Source organism: Mugil cephalus, chromosome 11 (assembly GCF_022458985.1).
Source record: "Mugil cephalus isolate CIBA_MC_2020 chromosome 11, CIBA_Mcephalus_1.1, whole genome shotgun sequence".
In the NCBI taxonomy this organism is placed as follows: domain Eukaryota; kingdom Metazoa; phylum Chordata; class Actinopteri; order Mugiliformes; family Mugilidae; genus Mugil; species Mugil cephalus.
This window is the reverse complement of record NC_061780.1, coordinates 22,409,299-22,423,106: the sequence shown is the minus strand read 5'-3', so window position 1 is coordinate 22,423,106 and position 13,808 is coordinate 22,409,299. Positions and strand designations below refer to the sequence as shown.

General features: G+C 41.2%; 2 protein-coding genes across 3 annotated transcripts; one reads left to right on the top strand and one right to left on the bottom strand.

Annotated features, from left to right (window-relative positions):
- Positions 1-581: 581 nt before the first annotated feature.
- LOC125016520 lies at positions 582-7,109 on the bottom strand. Its single transcript, XM_047599051.1, has 9 exons — positions 6,453-7,109; positions 5,563-5,675; positions 4,595-4,698; positions 3,120-3,294; positions 2,923-3,031; positions 2,507-2,592; positions 2,157-2,227; positions 1,035-1,935; positions 582-983 (listed from the first exon to the last, which is right to left on the bottom strand). The coding sequence occupies exons 1-9, from the start codon at positions 6,918-6,920 to the stop codon at positions 815-817; spliced, it is 2,196 nt and encodes a 731-aa protein (XP_047455007.1). The 5' UTR covers positions 6,921-7,109; the 3' UTR covers positions 582-814.
- A 596-nt stretch (positions 7,110-7,705) lies between these two features.
- On the top strand, positions 7,706-13,756 carry tcaim (T cell activation inhibitor, mitochondrial). Of its 2 annotated transcripts, XM_047599266.1 has the most exons (11): positions 7,706-7,839; positions 8,316-8,408; positions 8,654-8,786; positions 9,395-9,545; positions 9,627-9,882; positions 10,793-10,915; positions 11,539-11,636; positions 11,944-12,035; positions 12,121-12,353; positions 12,446-12,577; positions 13,190-13,756. In XM_047599266.1, the coding sequence occupies exons 2-11, from the start codon at positions 8,374-8,376 to the stop codon at positions 13,413-13,415; spliced, it is 1,479 nt and encodes a 492-aa protein (XP_047455222.1). In that variant the 5' UTR covers positions 7,706-7,839; positions 8,316-8,373; the 3' UTR covers positions 13,416-13,756. The 2 variants fall into 2 exon arrangements, with proteins under 2 accessions (XP_047455222.1, XP_047455223.1); XM_047599267.1 differs by lacking the exons at positions 7,706-7,839; positions 8,316-8,408; positions 8,654-8,786 and adding an exon at positions 9,091-9,115.
- Positions 13,757-13,808: the final 52 nt, after the last annotated feature.

The window sequence follows — 13,808 nt, the reverse complement described above, 5'->3', positions numbered from 1 at the left end:
AGTTACTTTTTAAAAGAGTAAACACTGGATTACTTTTTCAAGGTAACTACTGCTAAGAGCGTGTCTGCAAACCCCACACATCAGGTCTCCAGAATGATAATGGATTCAAACCTATAACGCTATTGCTGTGAACCAATCACCAGCCGTAGAAATAAATAGAGTCCAAAATAAAGTTTCGCCTGGCTTCATGCTGTGAGTACGTTGTGCATCCCTGACTATTTGCATTTCTGACTGAAAGATAAAAATAAAATCCTCTGCTTCCATTTATCAATACTTATACAATATGTTGGATTCATGTTAATGTGGATTTAAAGATGCACCTTAACCCTTATTGTGTAACAGTGATGCCGACAGCATCATCCACACAAACTCCAAATAAGTCAAAGTAAAGGATGAGTCTGAGGAGTTTGTTTATTTTTATTTATTTATTATTCAACAATTCTTTCAGGACACAACATGTGAACATCAGGGTCTGTAACTACTTGTCCTGCTCTAGTTTAGTCCTAACAAGTTTTGGCATCTGCTTTTTTCAATAAAACTTGTTCAGTTGAGACCAAACACCTGAATTGGGACAAATTGCAATGGGATCCTAATGAAACTGACTAAAAATTAGAGACAAATGAGAAAACTTTCTGGATCTTACTTTTCTCCTTTAAAACCTCCTCTTTGCTCCTCGTCTCCATAAAATACTTCAGTAGTTGTACGACCCCATGCAAGTGAACTCAACAGGCCAGAATATTAACATGACGTTTTCTGAATCTGTGGATCGTGGTGACAAAGAATAAGGCAAAGAAACAATCCTATCAACCCTCATTTAACCCAAACTGTGCAGGGCCCATCCACCTTGCAAGGTGGTGACCGTGTGTGGTGTTTCTTTATGCATAATACCATCAGAATATTCTTGTCCCTTTGTCTTTAATCCACCAGTAAACTGACTCAGATGAAGACCGTCACCTTCTTCAACTCCAGAATCAAAATCCTGCGCGTCAGGTAACCCGTCGACACGGGGCAGGTCCCTGACCCCGTCTGAATGAGCAGACGTGCCCGATTCTAACCCTCTGATCTGCAGGAGACCGTCTCTACCTGATCCTTCACTATTAATGGAATAACCTGCCTGCCTCTCAGCAGACATCACGTCCACAGACTTGTTAATAGACCCATCCACCTCCTTTCTGATCACCCCTGAGTTGGTTTTAGAGTCACCAGTAGAAGAATGAATGCCAGTTAATCCGCTCCCAGACAGACTCTTATATTCAGCAGAATCAGATACATTATTAACTCCACTGGTAGAGGTGGTACCGTGCTCACCACTGCTTTCCTGCTGGACTGCACCGTGAGTAGAACTACAGCTCATTTGGTCACTATTAGAACATGCACTGGCAGTAATTACAGCTGTAGGAGCTTCTTCAGTAGAACCAGGACTGCTTGCATTATATTTTGTACTGTTGTTTCTTGTGATAGTTGGAGCTCCAGAACCATCATTAGTACCATTGTCCCTGGATAAACCATTCACAGAATCCATATTTTCCATCAACTCCCTGGCTCCCTGAGGAGTTTCCTTTTCATGAGGTCTGATCTCATCGGACATATCAAAGCCGTACGTCTCAGATTCTGTCCACTGACTTCCTGCCTTCATGGCCACAATGTCTGAGTCACTCCTCTCCCTTCCTGTCTTTTCTATCGGGCTGACTGTACCTGGCATCCAGTCCTTTTTCTCAGCGAGGACTCGTTCTTTTTCCTTCTCGTTGATAATGTGGCTCTCGAATGGAGAAGTATGTTTTTCTTTAAGGTGCACATCAATCGTCTCTTTCCTCTCCTCTTCTGGATGGACCGTTTCCAGTTCTCCTTCCGTTTGAAAAGGCGCCATCTTTGTCCTCGGTGTCATTTTGTCGCGTTGGTCAACGAACCAGCCTGAACTGCTGACGGTGTTGACAGCTGAAGATATGAGAAAATTTAATAAGTTAGTGCACTCGTTTAATTTAATGAACAGGCAGATTAGGTGAGATTACTAAATGCACTGATCAGGCATAACATTATGACCACCTTCCTAATATTGTGATTCATCAAAGAATGAACATGGGTCTTCAGAGAATTTGGAGGTCAGGTCAACACCCTGTAACTACTAACATTTACTCGTTTCTCTTCTCAGAACTTACCAGGCTGTGTGTCACTGCAGATGTAGTTACAGCAGGAGCACAGTGAGGGTGAGGCTTTCAACTCCTCCCACCTGGAGACATCAACAAAACAATCATGTGCATTATATGGAAATATTACTTTAAATCCCTACAATTCTACTCAAAAGATTTGTGAAGACATACACATTATATGTACACATGACTGAGGGTTTACTATATGAAGAAATCAATGATGAACCATGGTAAATTTGCACAAAAGTAGGAGCTTTTATAAATCTTGGTCATATAACTGTCCAGCCTTGTAACATTACACACAGTATGTCCAGAAAAATAAAGCCTAATATGTCCCTTGAATAATACTGGTTACCTACCAGCCAGCAGCCTGGTTGTAGTTGCAGGACTTTGCGGTCGGAGAACTGGTGAAACTGACAGACACAGAACAGTGGAGGTACTGCACCTAGACACAAACAAAAGGGGAATTTTAATATGAAATGTTCGTTTCCAGGGATGGATTCTCCAAAAGCAGCAAAGAGACCCATTAGAGAATAAGAACTCTAATGCAATCTATTGCTTGGGCTTTGCTTTTTTTATGCTTGGAGACAAAACATCAGAGAAATGAATTATCCAAGTATGCTAGCAAAAAAAAAGGAATTGTTCTCAAAGAATTTGAGTATGGAATAACCAGACAAAAGGCGTTTAAAAAAGCAACTCTTTAAGAGTTTTGAGCAAACCATGATCTGCTCTTTTAAGTGTTACTTTGCATCTTATTGCAATTAATTGCTCTTACTGGAGACGCTGCTCTGAAGAGAAAAGTATCGATGGAAAACTTTAGCACGTTGCCCCCTCTAAACAGGAACTGAGACCTGCTCCCTTCCCTCCTGCTGTCTGTCATACAGCTGCAATCAAAGCAGAAAACAAATGAATTAAAGTATGTAAAGTAGCAAAGGAATCACTGTAATGAATGATTGTCATCACTGGACAGACCCATAGTTGGTGATAATATCCACTCTGAGCGTGTCCTCTGGGTCTTTGGAGCTTGTAGCGTAGCACGCGTCCACATAAAGCCTCTCCCCAGGCAAAAGAAATCCTGCCTGGGCCACAAAATACACCGGCTCCCCCAAAGGAAACCACTGGTCTGGAAGGACGGGCTCCCACTGGGCTGTTACAAGACAAAGAGAACCCGATCAAAGTAAGAAAAGTGAGTAAGTGCATTCCTAGGATTAAATTATAAAACACAGATAACAGTCTCAAGAGCCTTTACCTGCACTGAAAAAATAACATTACTAGAAAGAAGCAAAATATTCTTATATTCAATCAAATCATCTTGTATTAAGACAAATTTTTTTTATTCGCCATTGGGTTAAGCTTTTCTTGCTTGACAAAAATTCTTAAAATAAGCACAAACTTCTTTTCTCTGATCAAAATATAAGATGAATTTTGTTTTCTTGAAATTCCTTTTTTTGCAGGATGAACTCTCCACAACAGGAATTAAGACTAAAAAAAACTCAATTAGCAGGAAGAAACCTTGAGCAGAACTAAGGTCAAGGTAGCACAAGGCTGCAATGGCCATTCAAGAGATGCTCAACAAAATATATTTATAGATATATTAATGTGTTTGTTGCAGTCTTGTACTAGTATCACTAGGTCTTAATGATGCAGATCTTTTCAGTCAGACGTTATTTGTAAAGCACTTTTTATACAAAATGTAGCTCAAAGTGACCAATACAGACACACACAGACAGACACATGACGTAAAAGTTCATTATGTAGAACAAATAAAAGCAATATTCATAAGAACAGCACACTACAACACTGTGGAAACGCTGTTATAGGTATTAAAACGACTCCCTAAAAACCCTAAATATACTATATAGACCGACCTAAGAGCATAAAATTAAATAAATAAATGAATAAAAATCAAACTTAAGGTCATAAAAAAACATTATAAAGATGCAAACTACTAATACAATAAAAGAGATAAAAATAAATAGTAAACTATCTTTTTTTCTTGTGCTTGCCTTTAAAATTATCAACCCTCTCTGCAGCCCTCAGGTCTTCAGGCTGTTCCACACTGACGTAGACTGTAGTGGTAAAAGGCTGCCTCGCCGTGGGTTTTTCTTCTAGTATTATTAAAAGGCCACTAGTAGAAGACCTAAGGGCTCTATGAGGCTCATGTGATAAAAGAAACCATTTATAAACCAATAAAAAGGATCTTAAAATCAATTCTGTTGAACTACATATCATATCAGTGGCCTGCTGGCACAAATAACTGGTCTTAATGTGAAGCAGAGATGAACGGAGATCAAACGCTGATTATTAAACATATTCATAGTTAACACATCTAAAACAAAAGGCAGCTGGATTGGTTTGAGCTGCTTTTGCTTTAGATGCACCATGACCTGGATGAGTGTGAATCTTCTCGGATGATTTTTTTTTAAATTTTATTTTTGATGCGTTACCGTTGCAGACAGTGAGGCTGAAGACGCGGTTACTTTGAATATTCTTCACCAACGTCGTCAGCTGAACTTGAGGTCTGTAGCCAACTTGGTAGGAGTAATGGAACCTGAAACAGAACTAAAATAATTATGATGAAGTCATGTCGAAGAAAATGTTGAGGGGGAGGATGGGGCCGGATAGTAACCTGCACCTCTTTAATTCATCGTATTATCAAAGTTCTTAGAACGTACTGGAATCTGGAGTCTGGAGTGAAGTCAGAAAGAAGATGGAAGCAGAGTTTAACCCATAAAAAGAGCCAAACTTGAGTCTGATTCTGGGAGCCATGTGAGCTCAGACTGAATTCATAGTGTTGTGCTGCTGCCTTTATATAGTTTGGTTCTGCATTAACATGTATGGGCTGCACACAGGCCCCTTAAAGTAAACATGATTTATTTCCCTTTGTATCTTTCCACACAATATTAGGTCTTCTCTCCAAATACACTCAGTCTTTAGCAGCAGCCTGCATCCATCCATGGACTGACTGAAATATTACAGATTTGGTCTTAATTTAGACATTTAAATCAATATTTTCCATTTTTTTTTTTTTTTTTGCATATCTATGGTATGCACCCCTCCTTCTAATTGACAGCCCTGGGTATCCATGTGTATACACTTTGAGTACAGGTGACTCTTTTAACGGCTTAATTTAGTCTAAAGGGGGAAAAAAAAAGTAATTGAGAAACTCATCTTAGCCAATTGTTCTTCTCATCTGAGGCTGTGTTTATGATGTGAGATCCATCCTAGCTCATCTATTCTCAACCTTCTTTACGTTAGAGAACAAGTAATAACCATGACCCTCGTGCTTCTGGACTTTTTTGTATTTTTAGTGGTTAAAACATACTTATTGTAATCCTGCTGAACGCCTTAGAAGACAGTGAATGGTAGCGATGGAAGACATTTTTTTTAGTGGATAGGAGCTTTTAATGGTTACCTGTTGTAATGGCAGTGGATGGGAACTTTCAGAGGTGGAACCCTGATGACATATCCGTCTGGAGCTGGGGTATAGTGCAGTAAATGGGTATAAACCAGCTGACCACCAAAAACCTGAGAATTACAGCAATAATTCATTCATTCAAAACCATTCAAGTTCTTCAATGAAAATGTTTTACTGCAGGAAAAAAAGTAATAATAAATGCCTCAGTTAGGTACTCTGCTTGGCTATGAAGGGTGAAGCTGTGAGATCATTTATCCAGTAAGTTGTTAATTTAATTATAGTTAAATAACTTTTTTCTTTTGCATGTGCAGTATCCAGGTTTCAAGAGTAATTCCTGTTGGAGTTTGTCTTAATTCATAATATTCACGAGTGTCATTATGTGTATTCAGCTTCCTACCACTTCAACCTCCCATTAACATTAATTGGTAGTTATTAGTTTTAGTAGTAATAGTTGGTTAGCTACTTTGAAAAAAAGAAAAAGAAAAAGCACTGTCCTGCTGTTGTAACACCTCAACTTCCCATACAAATTACACTGTAAACTAATTTCACAAGCTTTTGGTTTGATCTTGTTTTCTCATTTTGTTCCTGTAGAAAGAAATGTCCCGTTGTTCATGTCATGTTTTGTAATAGTGCAACATTTGCATGACATAAAATAAAGGAAAATATTTGCAGTTGTTGTTATTTATAATATGGTAGTGTGTGTTACTGGTCCGAATGTGGCCCCTGAACTAAAATCACTTTGACACCCATATTCTTTATATTTTTGTATTGCTCCCGAACTAAAGAGTTGCTAAACTGTATTATTGACAGATACTGACAATAAAACAACTTATTATTATTACTATCATCATCATCATCATAATTAGAGTCAGATATTGGACGTGTACCTGCACTTGTCCGTCGCACTCCGTTAATCCGTAGTGGAAATCGAGGAAACGGGGGCTGACCCTGCTGGCCTCACACGAGCCCAGTCGGAAAAGGGATGGGACGGTCCACGCGCGCAGCTGCGTGCGGTCCACGCGCACTGACACGGCGTTGAAACCGCACCACACCTCCACGGCGCGTGCGTCCGTGCCCTCCATCTCTTGGTGTTGTCTCGTCTGCGGTAACAGCAGCGCAGTGATCCCGGACGAAATCGCCATTTGACGAGGGACAGGACGGAACAGCTCCGGTGACACGAGGGGCCCCGGGGCGTGCAGGAACATGGGCAGCTGGTAAAATAAAGGACTCGGGGCTGCGCCCTGGTGGGGCTGCACCTGAACCTGATTTACCTGGTCCGACCATGTCACGTGCTGAACCGGGCCTCCCAGGGTACCGTGAAACAGTCTCCAAAGAAGGCAAAACAACACAAACATGACCTGAAAAGGAGCGACATCAACGAGCACCGGAATTAAAGCTGTGACCACGAGAGTGTAAGGACCGTCTGGGAATAATTCCCCGTCCTAAATTCATCATAACACCTGCGGCAGCACTGATTGCGCTCGCACAGGTATTTGGACAGCAGCTTAGTTTTTCGCGTGGCTGATTAGGCTATACAGTTTTACAAGGGGTGGCTGTAAACCGTTGTTTAATAAAAAATAATCACAAATAAGTTTATTTATTTATGTATGTATTTTTTAACCAACCGAATATTTTGAGATTTTATTTGTCATTCTTCTCAGGCAAATTGAAGGATAGTCTCAGCTGTTGGGTCAATCACAGTGTAGCGTCCATTATCTTTAAAACACACGTGTCATACATAGGGCCAAAATATTTCAAGTCAAAGTCAGTGTTATTGTCAATTTCTTCACGTGTACCAGACATGCAAAGGAAAAAAGTTTCTTACTGTCCCACGGTGAAGTGGTAAAGTGCACAGGCACAACAGATTAAGACAGACATTTTTCTAACGCTAGAGTGCACAGTTAAAAATGCAATAAAATGAAATAAAGACTTATATTGTATATGCGGACATAGCAACAGCAAGTTTTTCCTGTGTGCGGTAATAATAATAATACATTTTATTTATAAAATACTTTTCATTAGAGTACAGAAAAAAATAAAACAGAATACACAATAAAAACGGGTGTATACGGCTGTACATCCCCAACAGTCCGCTTGGGGGTGCTAATGAAGCCAGTGGCGCTTTGTCAGGAGGAGAAGAAGAAGAAGAAGAAGAAGCTGTAGCGACAGACGAAGAAGAAGAACAAGGAGAAATAATCCAAACATCTCAGTTTTAGCTTTTAAACCCTCGGCTGTGCGGTCATGACAGGACGCTGAGTCAACTCCCCGATTCATGTCAGTTTCTAAGTTAATAGTCGCATTTACTTCCAACTCTTTTCGACCTCTTTTATAAGTCGACTCAGAGTGAAAACCCCCCAACATCCTAATGCTATGTCCTAACTGGAGCACGGAGCTAGAGCCATGTTTTTGTTGATGAACAAAACAACGCCGCTATATTTTGATATTTGTTTTGATCGTCTTGTCATCCAGTGGGTTAAATGCAAACCGTATAGACGTCTAAAGCAGTAGCTAATAATAGGTTAGACACGGAGCAGCTTAATTCTGTTATTCTGTTTGGTTTTGGATGCATTTGTTTGTTTACTGGTGGCTGGTGCAGACTTTGAACCTGCACCTTAAATTAAGGGGGTGGGACGTGTAAATGGGTGGTCGAGAGCTTTCTACTTGCTGTATATCTGTTTCACTGTGATATATACTGTGCTGCTGGGACCAGGGTAGTAAAAAACACTGTACTGTAACTACTTTGACATCAGGACCGGTGGCCGGTGAGGTCATGGATAAATAAATGATCAGCTGTGGAGCTGCAGGATAATGTCTGTCCACGCCCTCCTGCGATGCAGTTTCAGGTAACACACCCGAGATGTATGACAGGACTTTGAATTACCCGTAACTTTACTTTTCTTTCCATATCTGCAAATGACGAAAGTCCATGAATATAAACAGCTGTTTAGGAGACTGATGGCAGCGGGAGAGAAAGAGTCTGTTTGTCTGGAAATCCTGTGTTTCACACATCTGAGTCCTGAGGGTAGAAGTGTCTATGCTTGACTTGAATTATTATTATTATTATTTTGTTGTTGGTTTGTTTCTGTAGATTACTGAGGAAGCGTGTGGCCACACACTCAATCTACCAAAGACCTCTGTCAGGGGCCGAGGCTGTGACTGCACTCAGACCGTTTTATTTCGCTGTCCATCCAGACTTCTTTGGTCAATATCCCAGAGAACGGGTACGTCTCTTACGCGTCGTTTCATTATATTCAGAGTGTCAGACTGTGTGTGTGGGAGGCAACAGGCACAAGGCAACACCAACAAAGAAGATTCTCTGTAACTGTGTTTTTTTTTTTTTTGTTTGCATAAGTCAACGTGACATGTGTCAATAGATTAAAATATTTAATCATTATTTGCATGATTTCCATAGTTAACATGTGTTAACACAGCGTAGTCATTTAAAATATGTTTTAAACGTACCTGTACATTTCAACCTTACTATTATTACTCGTATCACAATTTCTGTTGCAGGCCTTGGCATCAATAAACACAGCATTAAGTTCAACTGGTACGACTTTATTCTTCTGTGAAACTACAAAAAAAAAAAAAACAAACAAAAAAAAGACACACACACAGCAAAATATCAACAAAAACACATGATTTTGCCACATCTTAACACACAATAAAACATTTATAATTCACAGCAGTAGTAAGTAATACATTATCACATTTCCTTAAAATTACACACACTCCCAGTGACAATCAGTGCCACGCACCCCACACAGCCCTTTTACAGAAGCAGTAGCACGCCACTAATATCTTAATATCCACGTACCTCTCTTCACAGGAGGTGAATGAGAATTCACTGAAGAGGTTAAATGGCTATCTGGAGAACCTGCAGAAGCCTGGCTCCCGCTTCGTTCAGCCAACGAAGCTCACCTTTTACATGAGGCACACGAAGGAAAGCAGTGATGAGCAGCCAGACCGCCTAAATTCAGGTACAGTCACCTTTTTTATACTGGTTATAGTCCTGGTGAGTTCTGCTTTCAGAAGAGTAAAATCTTCCACCTGGTTCTCAGGGTTCCGGTCCGTCAGTTTCACCCTCCGCACAAACGACGTCTCGAGCACAGTGATGAGCATCTTGACATCCTGCGACCTCCCCGTGGAGCACATGAAGGGACTGAAAGCAAGGGATGCCAAATCTGGAGGTTCACCAGAGACGGTGTTGTCTTTCTACAGACCCATCAAATGGGATAAAAGCTTCTACAGCTTTACTGGCTACAGGGACCCTGAGCAGGAGCTGCAGCAGGCCATGAGAGTGGAGCCTACACTCAGGTTGGTAACACTAGACTTTAACTCTATATAAGGACTTTAGGATGTTTCAGGTTTTCTGCAACCATTCATATCCGGGTGCAGCCTAAAATGTTCCCTGACGCTTTATCCTTAGTCCTACAGCGAGTCCACTGTGGCATCTCTGCTCTGTATGTGTGTAGTCAGACATGCCTTAGGTCAAGAGACGCTGATTTACTAGAACTGAGGAGCAGCTACTTAGAAATTAGAAAGACTATTATAATAAGGTTGGTTTAACTTATAAACTTAAGTTCAAAAGTTGCCTAAAATGGAGAAGAGTTAACTGAACTTTGAGAGATTCAGTTACAATTGTAAAACTCATATTGTCAGGTTAGGTTAAGACATTGAAATTTCCATTTCATTGAACTGGCTTTAGATGATAGATGCAAGCCATTGCAAGACATCCATCACCTGGGTTTTACTGTTTACTGGGGGACTGGATGGTGGGATGAGGCGAGTCCTTCACAATGTTTTCTACCATAAAAAGGTGCAGGTGTCTGCGATGACTTCTAATATAAAGTAAAGCCCTTTTATCCTGTTCTTGTATAGGACCAACTTTGTTTGTTGGAAGAATCATGTTGGTTTATGTACTAACCATGAACCATTAACTTTTGACCATTTTATCTAAATCTCTGCATCGTTCATGTTACCTGATTAAGGTCCATATGACTGGTCACATGGTCACACACACACACACACACACACACGTAGCTTGCAAAACTAAAATGACAATTTTAAAGATAATTAAAGCTGCATAGCGTTGGTGGTATCATGTGGGTTTGTCACAGCACCAGACATCATAAATTACAGCAGTTTTCTAGAATGTGTTGTCTGGTTCTGATTCTTTTTTATCTCCGCTCAGTGATTTCATGTTTCTTTTCTTTTTTTTAATCAGTTCGTGGCTGAAAAACAACGAACCTGAGGCAACGAAGAAGCAGAGTGCTAGTCTTCCTCTGAGAGCAGAGCTGAACAGACTGAAGAAGGAACTGTGCCACAAATATAATTTGACCGATATCAGGTAAACTCGGCTCATCTACTCACCTTACAACCAATAAGTAACGTGGGAGCTGCTAAACACCATAGTTTAAATGAGCATCATTTGAATAGAGAAGTTGTGTGAGAGCCGACAGGCTTTGGTTTACTGAGATACCAGTGAGTTAAGTTCATCCTACGGTTCATGTCAGAGCGTAAATTAATCACCACTTATCAGTATGTGTGCCCCTTTCTATATTTCTGCAAAGAATAAATTAAAAACTCAACATCAGTGGACTTTCCAGTCCTGAAAGTAGACAAAGAATGTCCAGTTAAACAAATCAAAATCTGTCTGTGAGGTGCTTCATTCAAGACCAAATTAGACTCCATCTGTTCAGTGTTTCCAGTGGTTGAAATGAGACTCAGGTGTTGTCCAGTGTCCGGTTTGGTTTAAGAAATCATGTTTGTGTTTTCTTTGTCCACTTTCACAACTTGTGTGAAAACCTGCTAATGTTTCCACTTCATGCAGAAATTCTGAGGCGGCGCTCTGTGTATTTTAAAGTGGAAATTGTGTGCAGGAATATTCTTACAGAGACTAGTAACTAGTAAGCAGCTGTGTGTGTGTGTGTGTGTTGCTGCTCTTATGGTGACGTTTGTTGTGTGGTGCAGGTGGCAACGCAACTGGGGAGTGGCTCACAGGTGCAGTCAGCTCCAGAGTCTAAAGCGTCTGTCGCAGCAGAACCCCGACGCTCTGACCAACCTGAAAGGTAAAGAGTCTCATCGAATAGTCTGCGCACACACTTCAAATATTACAACTTGTATAACTTACGAAATCATAGCCTACGCAATGCCACTGAGAAACAAAGAACAAAGGAAATCATTAGAGTTTCCAAACACCTCTGTGCAACCACCACCCAGACCACACCCACCCAAAGTTAAGCATCCCCACAGATGAAATCCTATGAGAGAACCACAGTTTATTTCCAAACTGAAGCAAGCTAAAAAAAAAAGGCATTTCATCTTTTAAAGATTCAGGTAAATCATAATTAATTTGCCCGTTCATCTTCCGTGTAGGACATACCGTTGTGTTTGCTGACCAGTCAGGGATGAACGTCTCTGGACACGTCATGCTGGGAACCATGGACGTCCATCATCAGTGGACCAAAGTAATAAAGTCTGTCCTCCTGCTGTCACATACCTTGTGAGGTATTTCCTTTTGTTTCCTGACCCGTCCTCTGCTCTGTTCTCCAGCTATTCCAGCACCTGCCTGGCTATTGCAGCCTACGGAAAGAGACGGACTGGCTGAAGGAGAGGATAAGCCTCCTCCTGGGTGGGACCCAAGTGGTCCACATTGAGAGGCTGGATCCAGTCCAACCCATCGCCGACCACTACAGCACCCTCAACGCCTTTCACCAAAACCTGATCTCCCAGCGGCTTCGCCTGCACCCCAGGAGCTTGCAGGGCCTCACAATCTTACTGCAGAAGTATGTGGTTATTTAACCCAATGACCACCTCATAACTATGCAGTTAACGTTCAGTTAAAAGTATTTATTTTGTGTGTGTGTGTGCGTCACAGTAATCACTCTAAACCCAGTCTTCATGAGATGGGACACTTCATTATCCCCACCAACTGTGACCCTCCCAAGCTGCAGATCTTCCTCCAGAACCACGCGTCCGAGGCCCGACATCGCACCCAGTGCAAAAACCAGTAAGTGTAACACAAGGTTTTTAGAAAAGACAGAATGGACTCACTAGCAGCATCAGTGGTTTTTGCCATCTTATATTACGTAGATTGTTGCATGTGAGAGTTCAGGGTGGCGATGGCTCTCGGAAAGAAAGTTTTTTCCTGTTTGTTTGTCCGTGCTCTGATACGTGCAGCGCCTCCTAGAGGGCAGCTCTGCCGAGGCACCGTGTGGTGTAGATGTCCATCAGGGAGGGGAGAGGGCAGCCAACAATCCACGTCGTCTCAAGACGCTTTACGACAGACCGAAAAAGAGAGAGAGAGGAGGGAAGGAGAGGAACAAGATAGGAAACATACATCTGACAAAGCAGAAACTAATATAAGATTTAGCTGATGTTATGTGACCGAGTATAAGAGGAATCATGGGCAAGTAGGAGGCCATGAAGAGTTTTAATGAGATAGAATTAAATAACAATATGAAAACATATATAATTAACAAAGTAAAATGCCAATGTAGAGGATCAAATTAATAAAATGAGTGTTGCTGGTAAAGTGTTGAAGTTTCTACACCACATTTTGATCCATCTGATTTGTTACTGACTCGTTTTACTTTGTGTGTGTGTGTGTGTGTGTGTGAAGGCTGCAGGAGGAGGAGGAGGCCGTGGTGAAGCTCTGCCTCCAGAGTCTGTCTCTGAGGAGCCTCTCCAAGGAGCCGAGCGTCAGCTCCAGCCAGATGATCCTGTGCTGCAAGCGGCTGCTGGAGCTGCGCTCGCCGCTGATGCAGGGTTTCCACGTCTGTGTTTCTCACTTCTACTCGGTCATGGAAGACGGAGACCTGTGGGTCCCCTGGGACTGGAAGAGCTGAGCTGGATATGACACCGACCGCACACATATAGGAAGTATTTTTTAACTATTTAATAAAGTAAATGGACACGTCTAACACTCAACTGAATAAATACAGTAAGCAAACCACCAAAATTCAGCACTCAGGATTAGATGCAAAGATTTAGTCCGACCACGATTATACCCACACTGAACAACCACAGTAATATGGACCGAAACGGCTTCAATCACAAAAAAACGCAATTGTGAAATGTAAAAACATTGTCTCGTGTAAATTGTACATGTGTAATAATATAAATCTTCAGTTATTCACATTAAAAGAAACTATTGTGTATAGAAATAAATTTAAAAAGAGCACTTTTACTGCAAGTGTGATTGTCTTTTTCTTAAAGTTACCAAACCAGTAAAACACTGT